General features: G+C 42.2%; 1 protein-coding gene across 2 annotated transcripts in view; it reads left to right on the forward strand.

The window, feature by feature from the left end:
• Window positions 1–20,618, forward strand: part of ANKFN1 (ankyrin repeat and fibronectin type III domain containing 1) — a 530,260-nt gene that overhangs the window by 356,889 nt on the left and 152,753 nt on the right. For both annotated transcript variants that reach the window (XM_072112310.1, XM_072112311.1), the window contains 2 exons: window positions 5,637–5,831; window positions 9,110–9,223. In XM_072112310.1, the coding sequence (XP_071968411.1) occupies window positions 5,637–5,831; window positions 9,110–9,223 (309 nt within the window). The remainder of the gene's footprint in view (window positions 1–5,636; window positions 5,832–9,109; window positions 9,224–20,618) is intronic.

The raw sequence follows: 20,618 nt of genomic DNA on the forward strand, positions 1-20,618 counted from the left end.
AGTCTCTATCCAGAGACTATTTTGGGAAATCTGATGGGTTATATCTGAGGTCCTCAACCCTTGACTCTATCCAGAGACTATTTTGTAAATCTTGTCAAATCTGATGGGTTATATGTGAGGTCCTCAACCCTTGACTTCCAGTTGAGTACATGATGATTGTCCCAAGGATTCAGGGAGCAGTTATCTGTCATTTACTAGAAAACTGGGTTTGAGTGCAGGTGGAAGATGAGGCAAGAACAAAGGAGTGGTGGAGATGGTGCCTCTACTCCACACACCTCCCACTGCCCAATGAGGACTCAAGGTGTGGTGAGGAGCAAAAGCTTCATGCAGATCCACACCTTCCTTCCCCTACTGCTTTCTCCTCCTCCTTCTGGTGAGTAGGACCAAATGATCCCAAACCTGCCATTGGTTATGGCTCAAAGAATCTAATAATATACTCTTGTGACCCCTACGGTCAATCAGTGGGGTAAGTGATTTTCAGCAATGACATGGCAAATCCCTCTCGTGTAACCCTGGGGTCACTGGTTGGCTGCAGGGGTTACATGTTGCGTGTACTTTAGGCCTAGCTTAAAGTAAATACGGAGCTCTGTGCCAGGGTGAGTACATTTTTTCTTTTATCTTGCACCTACCATAACCACCAATATTTGTAGGACTAGTGTTACATTGAGCTATTGGATTTCAACATTCTTGATCCTTTGGACGAGTTTAAAAATGTCTCCTTTTTCGGAATACACACATGTTTTACTGAATGTGCAGTTGAAGGTGGGGGAAAGAGGGTCGGGAGTAATAGATGTTGGCCAAATGTCAACATTTCACAAAGTCCTGCATCCAATGGATCCAATAGACCCATGATGGACCTACTGGGGCAGATTTACTTACCCGGTCCTATCGCGATCCCGCGGTGCATTGTCCGACGAGGATTTGGGTCTGGCGCGAATCACGTAGCTTGTGCGCCCCAGTTCCTGCATCCGTCACTTCTACGCTGAGGTCCGCCGGAGTTCACCATCTTCTTCCTGGTGCTTGTAAGTGCGTGTCTTGTGACACATCTTTAATTGTTAAATCCCGCGCGTTGTCCGAATCCGTCGGGTTATCTGACGGCCCGGCCCCCGATTTCTGTTGCATGCAAGCTGGTGCCAATTCGCCAAACTCCGATCATGTGCGCCCAAAACCCGGGGCAATTCGGCGCTAAGTGGAAATCGTAGGAAAACCTGACAAAAATTCATCCGACGGACCCTTAGCAAATGAGCCCCATTGTGTCAGAACCACATTCACTAAAATAAAGTATGGAATCCATTCAGTATCAGATCAACCCGCTATTAGTTGACTAACATAGAAGCTCCATTTCAAAGACCAATGCTAAATTTGAAATTTTCATAGAAATTTTCTAATTAAGTGTCATTTTAGGGGTTCTTCAATGACAACAGGTTAGCCCAAATCCACCGGGGCGACTAACCTGATGATCAGTGGAAGTCTCAGTGATGGGACCCCAATAGATCATGAGAACTGGGGTCAGTTGTACCCTTTGTTGTACCCTGAGATAAACAGAGCAACTGGTTGCACATGCACCAAACTTGTCAAAACTTGTCAACCTCATAGAGATGTTCCCGTGATCTATGGGGGTCCCATCAATGAGGCGTCCACCAATCCTATGGATAGTTACTACCTTGCTGTCACTGGATAACCCTTTTAAAGGTATTTTTGTATTAAAAACATTTATGCCCTATTCAAAGCCATTGATTTTTACAAGAGCTCCAGGTCACCTTACGAGACAGAGGACACCAGAAGTCTTACTAACAATATGAAAGCTCAAGGGTACATGGGGTCCCCATTTTTGTCAATCATGGGGGATAGCGGGGTCCTGGGAGTTGAATTGGGGATATTTGTTTTAATGAGAGAATCCCTTTAATATACATTTGTAAACTAAGGGAAAACTATTTGTGTTGTTGGACCACTCCTTTAAAAATAATGTTTAACCATCTCCACCAACTCTTTGCATCATATAATATATGCCGTTGATTCTGGTTTATTTGGAGCATCCTCTCTAGCCCCCACTGAGTTAGCAATGTCATTATACTTGGATCTCTACTGTCAATGGGGTGGGGTCAGCCTGAGAACAACCATTTGATACCTGTTTAGCATAATGGCCACTCAAACTATGCTAATTCGGATCCCTACTGGTCCTTAGTTGAAGTTAGGTAGTCACCCAGCTTTGCTCATTTGACAATAGAGATATACAAATTAATGGAGACTAGAGAGAAAATTCCAACTATGTCAGAATCAGTGGAAGAATTCCTACAAAATTATTCACAGTCGGATTTTGTGGAGGTGGTGAAAGCTCCTCTTTAAGAAAAATTGTCCATTACGGTCTAGGGGATATTTCATGTCTCTTCTACGACCCATAGCTAAGTTTAGAATCTTCTTACTTGACCTAATGTAATTTCTTTCAAACCTACGACGACAATATCAATCATTCTGATGACGCCGATGATAACCACCAGTCTCGGGGCGATCATTACTGATTACTATAGATAGACCGCCGAGTTATCAGCCCATGCCACACACGGATGACTTCCTTGGCCTTCATAACACAGCCACGAGACTAACCCAGAGATCTTACCACCCATGTCTAGTGATCTTCAAAGTCTTTAGACAATGAAATTCTTGTTCTGGATCGTCAAGCATCAAACCTTCCATTGGCTCCGTATCATAAACTTTATTTGAAGGATTTGGCAGTCAATCGGGATTATTTCACAGCCAGAAGTAATTTGTGCAGCCGAACCATAAAAAAACTTGCTGTATAGCATCTTGTTTCAATATTCTCTAGTCATGCATTGATCTCCATTGGACTACGGTGTCAATATTTTATTTATACTGTAGATATCGGGTTTCAAAGCTTTATTAAAATGGAAAAACCGTTAATATTATTTTTTCTCATTTCGAATTTTGTGGGATTTTTTTTTTCAGCTAGTAAATACCATGCAAAATTAAAGATGAAGGAAACATTTATATAGAGAGAAAATATTTCCAGTATATTCATGAGGAGATAACATCCCCAATTTACTTTATTAATAGGTTGGCTGCTTAAAGGAGTTGGCCGCTAATCTAAAACTTTAATAGGATAAGTTTAAGACACAAATAGGGTCACCCATATAATACTTAAAGGGGTTGGCCTCTTTACCTCATGTTTTTTGTAACGTGTGTAAGTAGTATATATATATACAGCCAATGCCCACTCCCTAATTAATATATAGATAGCATATATATATATATATATATATATATATATATATATATACAACCCGAGCCCCCTCCCTAATTAATATATAGGTAAAATATAATCCTGAAAAAAAATAACCAATACTCAATACTCGCCATTCCCTTGCTTCCACCGTTTCTCCTCCTTCACGTGATGACGTCATGGCGGCCTGTGTCACACAGACCCATGCAGGCACAGGGGTTTGTACTACACTGCTCATCCCATCAATTACATCGGCAATTGTGCAGATGTAATTGATTTTTACAGTAGTACAGACTTGCCAGCATCTGGCAAGAATGTACTACTGGCGATCTGCCGCCCCCCTTAGGGGTTCATGATCTGCCGCCTTAGACGGGAACTTTATCCTGCCTCATGGGAGATGTGGCCCTGTTCATGAATTGCCCCTGGCAGGGCAATTGCTCATGAACAGTTAGAGATCACATGACCCTCCATCTGCGGCCATTATGGACATGAATGTCTGGCTGATGAGGTAAAAGACAGGAGGCTTCACTTTACATATCAAGAAATAAATTGTACAGACAGAGCCCAAGTTACATACAGCATAGGTTCTTTAGATTTGTTCTTAAGTTGATTTTTTATGTAAGTTGGAACTGGTATATTTTATAATTGTAGCTCATTACAAAAAATGTTTTGTCCCAGTGACTATTGGATTTTCAAAATGTGATGCCTTCATGAGAACAAGGATTATCCATAAAGCTTCATTACAGACACCTTACAGCTGATCATTGTAGTCTGGGACTATAGTAACATCCAGAGAGCTTCATCAGTGGCCACAGTGGGCAGTGAGGGCCGCCTGTGACTAGTGGTCATCTGTAAGTCGGGTGTCTTTAAGTTGGAGACCGTCTGTATATTGGTAAATAACCTAATATCCTGTCCCCCATACTTACACACACATTACAAAAATCATAAGGTAAAGTGGCTAACTCCTTTAACCTTAAAGTTTCCAGTTTGCCATCAGATGCTGTGGGTCATGTGATCCCCAAGCAACAGAGTTTGGGACTTCCTGTGACATCCTGTGTCCTGTTGGCTTCCAGTGGATGGAGGGGGCGTGAAGTCATTACTGTCCGGATTTTCTTGGAAAGCCCGTATAACCACTAATATAGGAAACAGTAATGACCGCATGGCCTCACCCATCCACCAGAAGCAAGCAGTACATAGGACGTCTGAGAAAGTCCTGACTCCTGCTGCCAGGGATTTATGTGACCCTCAGCTTCCGACTGCAAACAAGAAACTTTAACAGGGTAAAAGGTGACCCTATTTGGGTCTTATACTTACCCTGTTAAAGTTTGTATACATGGCCAACCCCTTTATTGGATGCTATATATGGAGGTCTCTTATTCAAGACCACTTTTTTATTGTCAAGAAAGAGGAATTGGTCCCAAACATTTTTCTTCCACGTGGCTCTTGGCTACTTGTTGGGCACCACTTTGACATTGCTATTGTTTCCAATTCCATGGTTGTTTTTTCACCTCCTTACTGTGATATTTCAGGTCATAATTTATACACTCATATTAAATATCATCTCTTTAGATGGACAGCTGAAAAAGAGGGTGCTACAGAGGAAGCATAAAAAGAAATCCTCTTTACGGTGCCCATGGTGTCCCTAAATATTGCTCATAGGCAATCCCAGTTGTTCCTGTTGCACAAAGTTTACCGTACATCGGCCATGTTGCAGAAAACGGGGTATCATTCAGACACAAAATGTCAACTGGGTCCGGAGGAGCCGGCGGATCTTTTGCATATGTTCTGGGGATGCCCATTGCTTCAACGCTTCTGGGGCAAAACATTTGGCCTACTAGAAAAAAATTTCAAAATTAACATTCTGAAGTCACCACTGTTTGGGGTGTTGGGGTATGTCTCGGAGCTCCCTATAACGTTGGCTCAAAAATCGACTACTACTAAGATACTATATCAAGCAAGGAAACTTGTGGCCTCTCATTGGTTAGATGCATCACCTCCAAAAATTCAAGGAATTAGTTTGACAAATTAATCAAGTAATTAGAATGGAAAAGTACATTTATTTGAAACAAGATAATACAAAGAAGTTCGAAAAACAGTGGAGGAAATGGAACCTCACACCCGGTTTGCCATCTTCATGCAGTCCGGGGGGTCTACATAGGCCTGCAAATTGCAATTAAGCTCCGCCTGTCTTACTCTCCGTATATCTGGTGGCGCACACTGTGTACGAATGTGAGATGGATCTAATGCTTGGTCGGATATTGAGACACCCCTCTCTCGGGTTGGAGGGTTATGTATGTTTTTATGTATTTTCTTTCTTGTGTTGTTACAAAAAGTTTGAAAATCTTAATAAAAACTACTTGATTATAAAAATATATATATCATCTCTTTGTTTCTACAGTTGTCAGTCTGGAATCTAGATCCATGCACCTGAATTCTCTGGTGGAAGAAGCCCAGATGAGAATGAGTGAATTGTCAGCAAAAATTCAGAATGAAGGATTGGGAGTAGATAGCACCGATAAAGAGAAGCAGCTCAAGTCCTGGGAGTGGAGATACCGTCTGTATAAAAGGATGAAGACCGGTTACGAATATGCACGTAAGTTATTGTCCATAGAAACAGTGAACCATAAAAAATATAAAATGTATTATTAAAGGAAATCTATCGTCAAAATCCATCATGATATACCGGGCACATTACTCATAGATCCAGGCACCGTGACTGTGGTAATCTTCTTATATTTGTTATCCATGACCTCCTTCCTTCTAAAATCAACTTTTACTGTTATGCTAAGGCATCAGAAGGGCTCCTGGAGGTGTTACCACCGCCCCTTCATGCTGTAGTTTCACAGGTTGTTACACTGTTTAGGAGGTCCTTCTCATAGTTCACCTGCCCTGACGTTTGATTTCTACTGGATTCTGCTTGAGCACTGCCTGCCCGACCTTTGGCTTGTACCTGGATTCTGCTTGAGCACTGCCTGCCCTGACCTTGGCCTGTTTGAGACTTTTCTCTTCATATCCCCCTGGTACCTCACATCAGCAGCTCCTGACCGACCTGGTCCAGTTAGCAGCAGTACAAGAACTACTTTAAAGGGGTTTTCCCATGAAACAAGTTAACTAACTTGCTGATCGCTTGGAGTCTCATTTGATGGGATCCCCACAGATCACGAGAACGAGGGTCCGATGGGGTCCAATATCAGACCCTTCGCTTGGCAATCTATGTCAGCTCCATAGAGATGAACGGGACAGCCCAGACATGGGTGACCGGCTGCCCCAGTCATCTCCGGGAACGATAAGGGATCCGATTGGGACCCCCGTTCTTGTGATCTGTGGCAGTCCCTTCACTAAGATCCCACCAATCAGCAAGTATCCTATGGATAGAGCCTCACATGTTTTGTGGGAAAAGCCCTTTAAGAGCTAATGGTCTTGTGATCCTGTGGCAGCAAAGTCCAGGATTAAATTGTGAAGACCAAAAAATCACTTCTATAACACACTTGTCAATTTGGTGGCACACATCAACTTCTGTAAAAATTTCTTGTTCATTGGTGTTCCTTTTTTTTTTTTTTTTTACTTTTTATCACTTTTCTTGGATAACTTGCCATCTTTCTCTTTATGGATGATAAAACAGATGCATATTCCTGGCAGGATTGAGCTGCACGGGACATGGAGGGTCAATGCCATCATCCACTAAATATTCATGGGTTTATGAATAGATTGCAAGTTCCATTTGTCCTAAATGCAAAGTCTCTCCGAGTCAAGTAATTAGTGGTGGGTGAGGGACGCTCTTCAGAAAGCTTGCTGTGTCCTGTCTCGTTGGGTGGTCCTTTCTGGCAGTGGATGGAGCCTGTCTCTAACTTTTCTCCAGCAGGCAATGGCTTGGGAAAGTTAAAACGGAACAGGCTCCTCAGTCATTGAATTGAGTGAGTGGCTCGTCCATTTTCTCCGTGGCTTACACAAGCTTTCTTTTCTTTTCGTCTTCACTCCACAATGATCTGCCTACCATGTTTCCAACTGGCACATCGTTGTGGCACCCTCTCTCTTCTCCCCTCGAGTTTGGTGATGACGTCTTCTGTCCCACTCCAGACCGCTATCACTCTCACTCATAGTTCTGGTTACAGTAGATTGCTCTATTGGCTTGTAAACAGGGCAGACCTGTGGAACAGGGAATTCTCTGAATAGATGAATTATGTGTGCGTTACGGAGTGTAGACTTGGCTCGCTCAGTTTTTATAAATGCCATTGAAGAATTTTAACTTCGTATTCAAAGCGTGCCTCTCCTGGAATGTCTGTTTTACCATCCCTAACTTCTACCCTACCACGTTTTGTTATTTCTCCCAGAAGAAATTAAGAATAAATTAGGTGTTACCAATCAGAGGTGTGGTTTTTTTTATGGGTTTAAGTTTAGAAGACACTTATCATCTATCTACGATTCCTGGTGGTCCAACCACTAGGAACCCCAGTGATCAAGACCAAAAGCTGTCCCTGAGACCTCTCTGAAAGAAGCATTGATGTGAATGTATGATCTTTTATCTCCTTTGAAAATTTGATGTGACCAATCTCTCATTCCTCTGCTGTAATCGGACAGGTTTGCCAAATTTGTTCTTATTTGTATGACCGACATTAGGTTTTGTGAAGAAGCAAAACCATATAGAGGGAGTATAAAGTCTGGTCTGATGATTGGGGCACTAGTATTCCCAATTATACAAGATACTGGGATAAACTGCAATGCCAGTCACAAGGCGTAGGTGAGTACAGTACTGGTTCTTAAAGAAAGTGTCCAAGTTTTGTAGGTGGAAGGATGTCCATAGTGCCATCATACAGAGAACATAAATTATTGGATGAAAGTCTTGGGATTATTCCAAAAACCCAAGGATCGGCCCTAATGTTCATTTGTCCTCTGTGAATTTTTTTTAGATTCTCTAGGAAATCTACCACCAGGATCAAAGACTGTAAACCAAGCACACTTTCATGCTCATGTGTGTCCCTTGTAGCAGGATTGGCTCTTCTTTCAGCTTTGCATGCCCTTCTTACAAAAAAAGGCTTTAAAAATGATGCAAATGACCCTTAGGGGCTCCAGGTTCATGACTGTTAATTGAGCCCAGAGCCCCTCAGGCTCATTTGTTTAATTTTAAAAGCCCTTTTTCATAAAAACAGCTGAAAAAAAGAGCAGATCCTGCCAGAGGGGCCACACACCAGCATGTAAGCGTGCTTGGTTTATAATCTTTCATCCTGTAGGTAAACTTCCTTTAAGGGTGAAGTTTCTAAAATCATAAGCAAACCTAATGCAGACAATCCATTACTATTTCTATGCAAATAAGCATTTTGGTGCATCATGGGCTTGGACCACAAGGTCTATTGCACCTGATCTTTTTCATTCTAACATTTGGAGCAGGGCACTCTCACTCATGGCTAAGTGGGGGGAAGCACTGGTCATTGGACTTTGTGGTCATGTCCAAAGACTTTGTATGTAAAACTTATATTTTTAGTTAACATTTTTGTGTGTATTTAGAGTATTTTTCAATTCCCTTCTTCAGTGTCTTGATCCTCAGGTTGTTTCAGGTAAGAAAGCAATAGGTATATTTTACGTCCATAGACACAGGTATCGATTCCAGGTCGAAGCGGCTGGCTGGCTTGTGAGTAGACTGTTGTACTTAAAGTCTCCTATTTGCAAAGCGGTGTCCTATGACATGGAAACATTCTACTTAATATAAGCTTTAGACCTTTATTTGCCAAGTATTAGACAGTCACCCTATCAATCACTTCTGTTGCAACTCGGTTTGAGACACTAAAAGGCAAAGAAAGCCTGTGCCTGTTTTCAGCGCCTCTTGTTTAGTTAAGATTTATCGAGCCGAGTTCTGAAGATTCTGTTTCTTTTCAGGAGCCCCCGAGGTGCCGACCAATGTCTGCCTCATGATAACAAGCAGCACATCACTCACTGTCACCTTCCAGGAGCCTCTGAGTGTCAATTCAGCTGTTGTGACCAAATACAAAGGTAGGACTGGAGATTAGTTTATGCTACTTTCCTTTTGTTCTGTATTTGCTCTTTGTAGATGTCTCTCCCGCTCCCTCGAAGGCCTCCTCTTCGGACAGGAGAATATATTTGCATTAAATGAAGTCTTCAGGTCAACGCGTTGGTTCCTCGTGAGGTGAAATATGTATTTTAGCTTCTTGTGCTAATGTGGGGCAATAGGTGACCATAAAGATGGGTGAACTTATGGTTCGTATTACACCTCTCACTGCCGGTTACATCTCTCGACCTGAGGAGTATTAGTTGTGGACAAAAAGTAGCAAATATGATCCATCAGTAGACATCAAGTAATCTAATTCGTGTGAACCCTTTAAAACATAGTCGATCTTTAGAATATTTATGACATTTTTGGTTGTTTTCATAGCTTAAAGGTTTTTTTTTCAAGTTCCAAAGTTTATTTAATTCCCTGCTGCTCCTTTCTCACTGTATCGGTGATGATGGTAGACCTGTCCACCCATGTGATCAGTGCAACCAATCTGTAGCTTAATCCGCGTTTATACAAAAATATTAAGCTCACTGATTGGATAAAGCAAATCTCTATGCGGGAAATTTTTTATGAACACCAAAAAAAGCGTATAAATATATAAACATTTTCGGAAATGTATTACAGAAGACCTTTCTCCACCTCCACCAACTCTTACACTTTGTATCCTGTAATATAGATTGCTTCAGTTAGTTGGAATTTGTTTTGTAGCCCGAGGAACCGGTACTGCTAGTTTAAACAACCAATATGCTAACTAAACTCTCTACTATCCAATGGGTGGTCCTGGGCTCTATGCTCCCTCTCAAGACCACCCATCTGACAGTATCAAGCCTCGTGATCATACAGTGTGAAACTATCGGCACATAAATTACAACGGCACTGAAACCCTTGGAGTGACAATTATTAAAGGATGCAAAAAGTTGGAGTTGGTGGTGAAAGGGTTATCTGGAAGTACATGTGCTCTTTACAGGTTTTGGGAGCTACCTCTAAGGAAGTAGGAAGTAACTTGCTCTTGAGTCTGTAGGGTGGATTTACTGGTGTACAAACCTTCATAAAGTCGTAATTCCTGGTGCAGGCACACGGGCGTGGAGGGAAATGCAGTGGGCTGTACCGACCCACAGAGTTGGCCAGCGCAGGTTGGGGAAACCCAGTTGGCCAACCAGCTAAAGCCTGCGCCAGCTCATGATCCACCAGCGCTTGACAAATACCATCTGCCCTCTGCGTCTTTATGTTGCATCTGCTTATTTCTAAAAGCTACGGTAAACCCAACACTTCTAGTTCCATTGGAGAGCCTACTCAACATTTGGATCACAACATGAATCGCCAGTGAAATTGTGTTACACTAGTAGTATAAAACTTGTACTAAACAAAGAGTCCAAAGTACAAGGTAGAAGAACATAACCAAGGTCAGGATCACGGTCATCCACTGTTGGACTGGGTTCCTTGAATCTATTATTAAAAACAATTCTAGTGACCCACTCTATGTCAAAGTCTAACATGGGCTTCCAGTAGCTTGTTCCCTGCTGGACTGGTGCCTTTTACTGTATAGGAATCCTGGAATGGGAATATTCCGTCGAAAAATACAGACTTATATGGCTCACCAAACAGCCTCCAAACAACAGCTGAACTTCATTAATAAGTCTTCTGATGCACAGGGCTAATAAGATAATCCTTTATTAGTCCCACAGTGGGGAAATTCACAATGGTGCCTGGATTGCAGCACACATGGGAATTGAAAGCAGATCCCAGCACCACAAGTAAAAGTTCTTATTTTATTTGGTACATACGTTAAAAGGGGAAAAAAATGATGTTACCATCCATAATGGCTGATGCGTTTTGGGCGACCAAACAAATTAGGTTTGGGATCTACTTAGGTTGGGATCTACTTTCAATTCCCATAGGAAGCCTGAGCCTTTTTTAGGAATATCCTATACGTCCTATATCTACTCAGACCTTGGGATCAACACTTCCGACAAAGTCAAAGTCTCCAAAAATGTGGACCTCCAGTATCCTATTTTATGCTGGACTTTTGGTGCCCTTTCTTATATGGGAAGCCTTTGCCTTCTCGAGGAACCTCCTACATTTTGGTGGTCTACTCAGACCTTGGGATCAAAACGTCAAAGTCTCCAGTAATGCGGGCCTGTTCTCAGCTGGACTTTTGGTTGCCATTATTATATAGGAAGCTAGAGCCTAACCCTAAGAAAACTTCAATATTTTGTTGGTCTACTAAGACCTTGGGAACAATACAGTAAATCACAGAAAGAAGAAGGAATGAATTACCGAAATAACTTTAACTTGCCAATATTTTGGGTGCCATTTGCCTCGACAAGCCAATGGTGTGTAGCCAGAGCAGGAGAAATTTCAACTCATACCAACACAACTTTTTTTTGGCCCTACGGTTTGTAAAGAATTATTTATGGCACTAGGCCACCAATCCATATGATCATGTAGGTGGTTTAGTACCCCAAATAAACTTGCCCTTCCTTTTAAATACCTCTTTTTTCACAATTTACTTTTCTACCATTGTCTATAGACTCCTAACCTCTCTGGCTGGGATGGAAGTGTTGGTGGTCCCTTGATCTCTACGGCCAGTCACAGGCCATAGTGTCTCTATAATCCGGAACAGACGTTGCTGGACGTCGCTACTTTCCTTATGTGAACGCCAACACTTCCAGCTCAATTAGACATTGGGGGCAGGTGAGTCCCTCATTCCAGTTATACTTGAAACCCCCTTCTATCTATGTTACTTTACAAAGGTTCAAAACGTCAATGGTGCATTCAAGGACAGTCCATCAACATGAAGCGTCATAAAGAAAACATGCCTACATCCTAATGTCTGTAGTCTCATAACAGTCTCTGCCAGTCTCTAAACGATGATAGGTACAAGCAGCTGCTGAGATCTTGTTCTCTCTACGAAAAGACAATCCCTTGGAGATAGTTCCTCTGCCTACTCCACGCAATGACTAATCGGAGTGTGAGCGGAGACTCTGCCAACCTTGGCACATCTCATCAGTATTTTCTTCCACGGAGGACTAATATTAAGGGAAATCATCACTCTAGGGCTTTTTGTCACTGGAATTTATCCTACGCGTAGTACAAGGGATGGAATCAATTCAATTCCTGTATTCGAGTCAAGCAAAATAAAACCGAGGACGTCGCCTTTGAACTGTGTATCTCAAACCGGCGCGTCCAACTTCACACATTCTCAGTGACAAAATAGGCGTTGGCTGAGTTAATGAAATATAATGTGGCCAAAGGGTAACGAGAGGAGGGCGGGTGTACAGTTTACTTGACTCGCAAATTATTTCACATTTTTATTCACATATTTAGTAAAATCAGACTTTTTTTAACAAACTTTCTTGTCTTTTTCCTTAAACATATGGATAATGAAAGCGGAGAATCGCTATGAATTTATATGACTCTCCCTCTATACTTATGGGACTATAGAATAGCTGAGCATTTTATAAGAGGTTCTTAAAGGGGTGTAACATCTCCTAAATGAACGCAGAAATAAAATCAGCAATGTGTAAAGCACCTGATATGATTGTCAGATATAACTTTCCTACTTTGCAGAGATATGTCATTTGAGAAATAATTCTTTTTTTATCTTTATGCAAATGAGCTCCTGTGATCACCAGGGGCGGGACCATTTTGGCTGGTGCACCCAATTTTTTTTCTTTCTGCATCTTCTATTTTTTATAGTTATGTAAATTAGTGAGTAAAGGGTGACAATAGACATCAGGGGCGGATTAAGACCAGGCTGTATGAATATTATGGCCCCTACAAGTCTGGAATCACTTCCTACATCTGGTACTAGAATCAGCTTCTTAAGGAATGGAGGATTTGTCCCTTCTGTTGCTTTGTCCTCCAAAGGTCAAAAGATTGAAAGCATAAGAAGAGACGCATCCTTGATTCCCCAAGAAGCCGATTCTAGTATGAATAGGTGGCAGTGTAGAAATGGCTCTTGTGGACATGTGCACAAGCAGTCTCCAGGTTACATATAAGATAGGTTCTGTAGGTTTGTTCTTAAGTTGAATTTGTATGTAAGTCGGAACTGTATATTTTATCATTGTAACCCCAGCCAGAATTTCTTTGGCCTCAAATGACAAATGTTGGGTTGTCATAAGAACCAGGATTAACAATCAAGCTTCATTACAGACACCTGTGATAACTGTTGTAGATGTTTATTTTAACCTGGGACTAAAGTACAGCAAATTACCAACATCAAGAGGTCCGGTTGTAACTAGGGGTTGTCTCTAAGTCAGATGTTCTTAAGTAGGGGACCACCTGTATTGGGAGCAGCAACAGATGTAAAAGGATTTCATGTACGAACATTCTTCTCAGTGTAAAATTTGGTGGATGGTTTGGGTTGCCGTGGGTCCTCTAGAGAGGGCTTGGGCCCCGGGCAACTGCCCAAACCAAATATATTACAATCCACTATTGCTAGGCATCTTTGACAAAAGTAAATAGGTTTACCAGTAGATATGGCCCCGCCGAAAGCTTCCATCCGACACCATCTCCCAGCACTTACAACGCTGAGAGATAGGGACGGATGGGAGGAGCCGGCCACATTGCCAGCCGGAAGCACCCTGTGCATGTCTTCTGTGCCCCTGTAAACAAACAGGGGCATGGATCAAACGGACCATGGTGCGGGACAACGGCGGCGCCGGAGGAGGTAAGTAAACGTTTATTATTTTAAATAGCCCACCCCAGCCCGACCCTAAGTAATTTTTTATAACCCGATAACCCCTTTAAAGATGATTCAACATCTGGAAGAGGTAGTATTAGGATATGGAAATTGGAATACATTAGGAAGGAGCTACAATGGGATGTTAGGGATGTGCTTAGCTATTGGTGACCAAACCTTAAAAGAATTCTACCACTTCCATCAATCTTTATAATTTGCTGGAAACATGTTGTAGAGAAATGCACTGGGATTTCCATCAAACCTTTATTATTTTTGTCTATTATACACATTCTTATATTCTACCAATTAAATTCATATGTTAATGAGGGAGTTGATGCAACCAGCATCCGGTGCTCTGCTATTCCTGCCTAAAACACTTCCCTTTTCCATTGTTGTCCCACACCTCTCTTGCTTATCAGACAGAGAGGGTAGTCCAGGCAGGAATGCTGGTGGATGAGGATATAGCTGAGGTGCACCAACTGCCTCATTTGCATAAGGATTCAAATGGGAATTTCTCAGAAATGCCATAATGAACAGATTAGAATGATTATAACGCCTAAGGTTAGTTGTAGGCTCATTTAAAAAGTAAGATAATAGTAGAGCTTGGTGGTTATAGCAAAAATAATAAAATGAATAATAAAAAAATTGATAAAAAATTACCATAGGTCAATTTATGAAAGGCTTTAGTTTGGATCCCATCCACTCATTTGATATAAATACAACATGTGAGTGCAGGGAAGAGCAGGTTGTCTAGAGAGGGCAGCGCATTACTCTTCATCAGGAGAGTTTGGAAAACTTATGTTCAACATCATATTTCTTATTCCCACTTACAGATCCTCTATAGATTCTATTCATTTTCTTCTGCATTGTATTTATAATTACTACCATCTGCTTTCTCAGGTGGTTTTGCTATAACAAGAGGTACAGTAGAGTAAAGCAGCTGCAGAGAATACATGACTTTGCTATAGTATTATCCCAATAATAACTCAACATCTACAATATGTGTTCATCATTGTTCTACCATCAGAATCCATCATGATAAACCAGGGACATTACTCATAGATCCAGGAACCGGGACTGTGGTATCTTCTTATATTTGTTATCCATGGTCTCCTTCCTTCTAAAATCTACTTGGCTTGATTCAACTGTAGACAGGGCCGGCTCCAGGTTTTAGTGGGCCCCTGGGCGACAGAGCCCTAGTGGGCCCCTTTATTGGCCCCCCCTTCAGTAGTCACACTGCCCCCCTCCCCCGCGTGGACACATCCTCCCCCCTCCTGTATACACACTGCTACCCTCTCCCTCTGTATACACACTGCTACCCTCTCCCTCTGTATACACACTGCCACCCTCTCCCTCTGTATACACACTGCCACCCTCTCTCACTGTATACACACTGCCACCCTCTCCCTCTGTATACACACTGCTACCCTCTCCCTCTGTATACACACTGCCACCCTCTCTCACTGTATACACACTGCTACCCTCTCCCTCTGTATACACACTGCTACCCTCTCCCTCTGTATACACACTGCCACCCTCTCTCACTGTATACACACTGCCACCCTCTCCCTCTGTATACACACTGCTACCCTCTCCCTCTGTATACACACTGCTACCCTCTCCCTCTGTAAACACACTGCTACCCTCTCCCTCTGTATACACACTGCCACCCTCTCTCACTCTATACACACTGCCACCCTCTCCCTCTGTATACACACTGCTACCCTCTCCCTCTGTATACACACTGCCACCCTCTCCCTCTGTATACACACTGCTACCCTCTCCCTCTGTATACACACTGCCACCCTCTCTCACTCTATACACACTGCCACCCTCTCCCTCTGTATACACACTGCCACCCTCTCTCACTCTATACACACTGCCACCCTCTCCCTCTGTATACACACTGCCACCCTCTCTCACTCTATACACACTGCCACCCTCTCCCTCTGTATACACACTGCTACCCTCTCCCTCTGTATACACACTGCCACCCTCTCTCACTGTATACACACTGCCACCCTCTTCCTCTGTATACACACTGCTACCCTCTCCCTCTGTATACACACTGCTACCCTCTCCCTCTATATACACTGCCCCCCATGTCTCCCCCCTCACCTCACTGATGCAGCTCTCTCTGTGTGGTCACTGCTCTCCCCGGCAGGTCATGTGACCATGACGTCATTGCAGGTCCTTCAGCCTCCGATGCAGCAGCTCCTGCTGGGGAAAGCATTGAGTGACTGCAAATGTTCTCATAGCGATCTGTGTCCGGAAGACACAGATCGCTGTGAGAGACGCCCGACACTGCCACAATTGATCTGGGGGCCCGAGTGGTTGCCCGGGTTAGCCAGGTGCTGGCGCCGAGCCTGACTGTAGACTGTGACAGAGCAGGGAACTTTACGAGAAATAAGTGAGTTATGGTTGTAGTTTGATCACTCGGTCTCTAAAAGGTTCCTTATCACTGCTCTATAGCATTGATCTGTAAGCACCTGGTGTCTTCTCTGTTGGCAACCCAACATCTACTTTGACCAACGATGGACCACAGATTGCACCTAACCTTTCCAACTACTGATTCTACATCAGAACTAATGCAAATCCGGTAGTTGTTTTTTTTTTTACTTCTTTAAATTCTCATAACAAATCCATAATAATTGCACTCTTTTTGTAGAAACGAACCTCCTTGACTTCATAATGTAATGATACAATTGCTCTCCTACCATGGAACTTGACATTGTTCTGACACGAATCTGCTGCAGTTTTTTTGGAACATTGTGTCTCTTGCTGTGTCTCACAATGTTGTTCAAAATCTCTTTTATCCAACAAAAACACCCGCACTGCTTTGTGTAATTCAGTCCCCACCAACCCCTCTCCTGTTACCTGCTCCCACATTAATACACGTCACAAGGCTGGCATGGTGAGTTATCTGGAAAATATTACAATAACAATAACTGGAATACATCAGCACGCCTTGTATAATCAGGACTGTAAGAGAAGTCGGATCACTTCTGTTACTTGCATTTTTAAAATTGCTTTGTTCTGGCAAGTAGATAAAAGGGTTGCCACAAGGCGGATATCCTAGGGGCTTGAAAAAGATCATTCTATGAGTACATTCAAGCCTTTGAGTCACGAGATCAACTCTGAAGTGTTTCTATGGTTTACAACTGTTTCCCCATCACAATTTCTATGATTTGCATTTTAAGTTTTAAAGGGGCTTTTCCTTTTCTGCCAAAAAAAAACTCTAGTATGGGCAACATTTTGAGGAGAATTTAATTAAAAAGATATACTCACCCTTCCAAAGGGCATCCCAAGATTCCGCGTTGATGGTCTACCTCCTAGGGCTTAGACTATTGATGGGCTGTTGATGAACTTTGATAATGTCAGAAGAAAATAAAAAAGTTTTGTGTACTCCTACCTTCTCCAGATCTTCCGTAGGAAATATGCCTGGACTCTCGATCTCCTGAAAGTAGTGAGTTGATCGCCTGGAACATAGACACACAAAATTCAGAAGATGGGAAGCCAGCTCTTATTGATGATGTATTGAAAATGAATAATGTTTAATAATATAAATGTATAATGTCATTAGCGGATCCCATAAAAACCCATCTGGCATAAGGTGGTGGCCCAAACCGATCCTTTTTGACCATAAGTAAACTAATTGTATTGGTACTGTAGACTTATTAGGGTGTCTAAACACATAATAGTAAAATGATATGACCCTACCGATTTCAGGTTATGGATGAAGTGCCTTTGCTAGTAGTATCGACCTATTGGCCCACCTTTACTAAAAACAGTGCAGCCTGTACTATGTGCAGTTTGCCTGTGTAGTGTGCAGGGGGCGCCAGATTCATGATTCGGGCACCGCCTAACAGCTCCAACAGAGTGCACCACTTTTTTTTGGTGCACCTTTAAAACTTCTGCCGGACTTTGCATATAAAAGGTGGCCCACTGTCCGACTGTGCACCGGAACGCCCCTCTCAGTGCAGAATTTTGTGTTGCGCTGGGTATAGTGCAGCCGCACCATTTATAAATACCTCTGTCGGAGTTTGCACTGAAAAGAACGTGCAAAGTCTGACAAAAAATGGCGCAAGCAGCTTAGTAAATGTCGGCCATTGTATTTCAGAAGCTGTTAGCAAAGGTGTCCATCAATGGATTCATATCTCCCAATTAGAAGCACAAGCATGGTTGGCCAACACAAGCGCACATGTATGGGGTGGGCAGGAAGAGTTACTGCTGGTCAAAAGAGTTAGAAGAAGATCAAGTGAAGGTATATGGGCACGTCTTGTCTTTAAAAACTTTACAAAATCTTTATTTTAAATCCATTAAAAATGTTGACAACCAAAGTCACTGGAACTCATCTTAAGGTGCTTATTGGAGAGTAAAAAAAAAAATAGTTGTTTTTTTTTACTCTCCAATAAGCACCTACAGAATATTTTAGGAGAACAGGAGATTGTTATAGTTTCTGAATGTTTAATGCTGCCACATGACTTCACTGCAAAGGGGCCCACTGAAGCTCCGTTGCCCAGTGGCCTGTGGAAACCTGGAGCCGGCGTTGTTGAGTGTAGTGTCCGAAGTCACAAACTAAGAGTTCATGCAGACGGCCATCTGGGGGGATGTACATGCGGCCGCAAATTTGCGGACGCATGTACATCCCCATAGATGGCAATGGCCGCCCTTACATCGGGAAAAGATAGAGCATGCTCTATCTTTTACTGAATGAGCAGATGTGCGCCTCTGTTTCTTATGGAGGGGGGAGGGGTCAGTGTGGCTTGACCAGAGCTCCTGTTGATGATGTATTGTAAACAAAAAATGTATTACCAATAGGTATAATAAAAATGTATAATGGCATTGGCAGATCCCATAAAAAAAAAACATCTGGCATGCATAAACGTGATCTGCATTGTAAGTTTGTGGCCCAGACCGCTCCTTTTTGAGGTGAGATACAGTAATTGCTTTGGTACTGTGAACATATTAGGGTTTCTAAACACATAGGAGTAAAATTGACCTACCGATTTCAGTTTATGGACGGAGTGGCTCTGCTAGAAGGATTGACCTACTGAGTAGCAGAATTCTTTGGATGGATAAGCTGTTAGTAGAGGTGTCCATTAATGGACTCATATCTCCCAATTACAAGCTCAAGCATGGTCGGCCAACACAAGCGCACATGTATGGGGAGGTCATGAAGAGTAACTGCTGTTAAAAGAATTTGAAGAAGATCGAAGGTATATGGGCACCTTAGGGAATACCAGAGGCTACTATATAAACTAAGAAATTTTGTCTTTGTTATCTCAGAAGCTTAGATCTTATAACCTGAGTAGAGTTGGTAAAAATTCACACGCTGAACAAATAACTCTATCCCGATGTATGAAACAAATCTTGAGTCTTAGAAAATTAATAGTCTGCCACTCCAGATAGATCCATCCTAACAAAGGTCTATGTAAACTCGAAACTATTGATTTGTTCTATTGACCTTCCATGGTGGAGATCTGTCCTCTAGAAATCTACCGCATTTGAACATGTCCTGGGCCACCAACCAACTAAAAATGACTTCCGGTATTTTCAAGGTCACAAGAAAATAAATGTAAAAATACAAAATCAAAATGAACTGTCACTCTTTGATTGGCAGAAGGAAAGGAACCGTACAAAGAAAATTCACAACCCGCCATTGACTGGAACATGTTGACATATTTCAGCACAAGCCATACGTAGTACCTGAGATAAATGCAGGGTTGGTACAATGGCCTGTCATACAAAGACCTTCATTTGAGAACCAGATCGATGTGAAATATGACATTTTCTTCCTTCCAAATATTACAACTATGAGTTTGGAAATCATCGACACTGTGGGCATTCACATCTCCTGTGTTATGAATGTGAAGTCTTAGGAGTAGGCAGGTGGTGTGCAAAAAATGAAGCAAATACATGGAAATCCCTCAGGACAAACTGACTTTTAATAATCTTTGCAAAAAAACATTCAATAATAGGGCCACTTAGAATGCGATCTAATGTTTGGCTGTTCTGTCCCAGACTGTCGCCGGTTATGCCGTCCGATGACATCAGTGCTGTATACAGGTAGCACTGTAGTGTAAAACCTTTAAAAACACGAAACAGTCACTGCCTTATTACTGACACAGTCCTCAGCTTTACGATACTAATTCAATTGGGGCATTTCCTGGAATAAAAAAAAAATAAGTTAAGTGGCTTCAGAATGGAAAAGCTGCAGTCAAGAATAATCCATAGAAATAGATTAATACTTGCTCTATTCTTTTGAATAATAATTACAGCTGTATCAATGATTCGCTCGAGATTGGAGAGTCATCATTGACCTCCAACTCTGGTAATAACTGTTTACTGAGTTGTTAGTAAATGGTCCAAAATTGGCAAAACTGATTTTTTTTTTGTGACATGTGAAAATGCCGGTTGGTTACAATTTCTCTGACAAGGCTGTGCCTGATGGTGTTTTTCACTCTAAGTGAGGCAGAATATGAAAATAACCTCTCGAATTACCCTTTTCCTATATCTCTCGTTCAGTTCGGTGTTCACAGGAACCAGAACTCACCTTAGTCCTCAGTAATGTCAGGCTACACCCAGTTTTATCTCATCCCCGCAGTTGAGTCTTCCATCATCTAGCCACCTTGGATTCCCTCCAGGCTGATGTTTCCCTCAGCCTCAGAAGATTTTCTTTCCCAAAT

Source organism: Engystomops pustulosus, chromosome 6, assembly GCF_040894005.1.
Source record: "Engystomops pustulosus chromosome 6, aEngPut4.maternal, whole genome shotgun sequence".
NCBI classification, from domain to species: domain Eukaryota; kingdom Metazoa; phylum Chordata; class Amphibia; order Anura; family Leptodactylidae; genus Engystomops; species Engystomops pustulosus.